This window comes from Chionomys nivalis, chromosome 5 (genome assembly GCF_950005125.1).
Source record: "Chionomys nivalis chromosome 5, mChiNiv1.1, whole genome shotgun sequence".
Classification (NCBI taxonomy): domain Eukaryota; kingdom Metazoa; phylum Chordata; class Mammalia; order Rodentia; family Cricetidae; genus Chionomys; species Chionomys nivalis.
This window is the reverse complement of record NC_080090.1, coordinates 107936595-107939899: the sequence shown is the minus strand read 5'-3', so window position 1 is coordinate 107939899 and position 3305 is coordinate 107936595. Positions and strand designations below refer to the sequence as shown.

The 3305-nt window shown below is 44.6% G+C and overlaps 1 protein-coding gene across 1 annotated transcript; it reads right to left on the bottom strand.

The window, feature by feature from the left end:
• Nucleotides 1-1073: 1073 nt before the first annotated feature.
• LOC130874532 (heterogeneous nuclear ribonucleoprotein K-like) lies at nt 1074-3102 on the bottom strand. The gene has a single exon (XM_057769910.1). The coding sequence runs from the start codon at nt 2935-2937 to the stop codon at nt 1903-1905; it is 1035 nt and encodes a 344-aa protein (XP_057625893.1). The 5' UTR covers nt 2938-3102; the 3' UTR covers nt 1074-1902.
• Between the last annotated feature and the right edge of the window lie 203 nt (nt 3103-3305).

Sequence of the window (3305 nt, the reverse complement as noted above, 5' to 3'; positions counted from 1 at the left end):
TGTTTTATAAACTCCTTTCTAGATTTCTTCAACAAAAAATTCAAATGATTTCTAACCAGACCTTTAATCACTTGTTATTATAGGATTATCAGGTCAGGCCCTGGCTACAAAACCAGGGGCCTTTGACTTCTGACTGTACTCAGGTGGTGAGGATCAAGCTTGCCCCATGGACTTCGATGCCTCCATACAGCAGGAAGTAATTTAATGATAATGCCACCCTGTTTCCCAACCCCTGATTAGATATCAGTAGTAAACAAAAAATGGAGGAACGTAGGGGGAAAGGGGCAAGGAAAGAACACCGTGACCCTAATTTCACCCCAAGCTTGAGGCCAGGGCCAAGGGAAGAGCACTCTGTTCCTGGGTTGACATGAAGCTCCCGACTTGGAAAAGCCTAACCTCATGACTCGTCATTAACGACTGCGCATGCTCCAAAAGGCCTATAAAAGCCCTCCCCTCTATCCAATCCTCCGCTGTCTCTGTATGAGCCAGTAGCTGACTGGTTTGTTTTCAGATCTTTAGGCAGCAACCATTCTGTGTCTCTCCCCAATAAATCTCTTGTATGAAGTTTGTTGCACAGTTGACTTTGTGGTTCCTTGGCTCCAGATTACCAAGTTGTCCATGCACCAGAAAAATACCTTACAGGATGCAATGGAAGTAGAGGTGTATGGAGAAGACTGTTCACTTTGTGGTAAACAGGAAGTGAGAAAGAGACTGAGACCTGGCACAACCCCACTGATTTCCTTCCTCTAGATCCCATCTTTTAAAGTAAAACAGTGTTACCAACTGGGGACTATGCTTTCAACACATGAGCCTATAGGGAACACTTCATAATCAGATGATATCAGGTACTATTTAAGAATGATTTATAATTAAATGCAACAGCTCAGCAGGTAAAGACATTCCCTGTCAAGACTAATGACCAATGTTTGAGGCCTGGGACACACATAGTAAGACAGACAGAACTGATCTTCACAGTTTTCCTCTGTCTTTCACATGTACACCACGACACACCTACAAAATAAAATTAAATGCAGTACAAGATTTTAATTAAATAAAGAAAGATTTTTTTTTGATTCACTAAATTTATTTTAAAAATCATAAAACGTTTCTTACAAAAGAGCATTACATTCTGCACACTGCTCTGAACAAATGCCGGGGACACGTGGACTATTACTTTCCTCCCCGTCCCCCCCCAATGTTACAGTGACCACAAAGCAAGGTGTTCACAATAATTACACGGGGGGAAATTTTTTAAAACCACCAACAATAAAGAAAAATTAAATTCACTCACTCTGCTGCGGTTTCAAATTTTTAATGTTTGTTTTTGCATGCCCTCCCCCCAACCCTGTAAGTAACTAAAACATTATACATCTTGTCAACACTACACCTCAAATGCAGAACACCTATGAAGCAGAGGAATGTTGGCTTTTTAAACAGAAGCAGATTAAAAAAAAGATGCAGGACTCCTTCAGTTCTTCACTAGTCTTAGAAAAACTTTCCAGAATACTGCTTCACACTATAAAAAAGAAAAAATATCTTGCATTAGAATCCTTCAACATCTGCATACTGCTTCACACTGTTCTGCAGCAAATACTGTGCATTCTGTATCTGGTCCTGTGTTCCTGTGATGGTAATAATCCGATCTTCAGATCCTTCCAAAGGCTTATCAATTTTGATTGATGCTCCTGACTCATGACGGATTTGTTTAATCCGCTGACCACCTTTGCCAATAATAGATCCAGCCAAATCTTTGGGAATAGTTACTTGTGTGGTAATAATAGGTCCGCCAAGATCACCATATGAGCCACGACCCCCTGCATAGGAATAATCATATCCAGAACCACCCTGTGGTTCATAAGCCATCTGCCATTCTGATGGACTCCATGTGTCAATTGCAGAGTCTCAAGTTTCATCAGCACTGAACCCAACCATGCCATCATAGCGGTCTCCAGGCCTTCCTCTTCTGTCGTAAGCCATTAGATCTCCCCCTCTGGGAGGTGGTGGTGGAGGAAGAGGAAGATTCCGAGCTCTGCTGCCACCCCGGCCACCACGACCAGGAGGTGGTGGTGGAGGTCCTCGACGAGGGCTCATATCATCATAATCTCTTCTAGAGGGAGGTATGGGACGCCCACCCCGACCAGGAGGCATTCTGTCAAAACCACCTCTTCCCCGCATGGGAAATCCCACAGGACGTCCACGGCGGTCATCAAACATCATTGTAAAACCACCATAATCATAGGTTTCATCATAAAAGTTGGGATCATAAGGCTGTGCACGTCCTTTGATGGGAGACTCAGATATAAGGTCAAGGATGATCTTGATGCACTCTACAACCCTATCAGGCTTTCCTCCAATAAGAACAACTCTGTCAGTAGAGTGAGGGCAGCATTCCTGGAAAAGCTTGATTGTTGTCTGAGTGTTTTCTCGAAGTTCTTTAATTTTAGCACCTTTGACACCAATAATTCCTCCTGCCAGACTTTGATGAATCAACAGTCTCAACTCGCAGTCAAAGTCACTTCCTTTATAGTGTTGGTAATTTAAGCATTCCACAGCATCAGATTCGAGCGGGAGCTGGCTGGTTGCAGTGGGTGATGGCAACTGCAGGCCCTCTTCCAAGGTAGGGATGATTTTCTTCAGAATTTCTCCAATTGTTTCAATATCAGCACTGATACTCAGTATGCGCTCGGGGCCACTGCTGTCTGGGACTGAAACACTGGCATTGTAGTCTGTACGCAGAGCCTTAATGTTCTTGCCTCCTTTCCCAATCACTGCACCAGCATTCTTGCTCTGAAGCAAAATGCGCAGTTCAACCATCTCATCAGTATTTCTAGATCTTTTAAAGGCTTGCTCCTCTTCCATATCTTCTGCAGGGCGTTTACCAAATTCACCATTGGTTTCAGTGTTGGGGAAGGTTTCTTCTGGCTGCTCGGTCTCCATTTTCTTGAATTAAATGGATACACCAACGTGAGGGGCCGCAGGCGAGCGGGAGGCGAGCACGACGGCGACGTCCGTGCAGCGGAGGCACAGAGGATAATGGCGTCTGCAGCGCTGTCGCCCAGAGCGCCCTCCTCCTCTCTCGTTCGCGCACTCTGTCGCGAGGGGGAGAGGGCAGAAAGATTTTTTTTAAATAAAGGACAGACTGGATACATAAATTCTGAGGCGCTGTAGAGTCAATAAACACTGGTTAGATGAGGAAGAATCCTACAGGAGCTGGAGTCAGGGACAGTACCAAGTAGAGGTGGAGGTGGTATTCTTTTTGCCTGGGATTTGTTTCTGATACATTGTTCCCACTGTGTGCTTGCCAC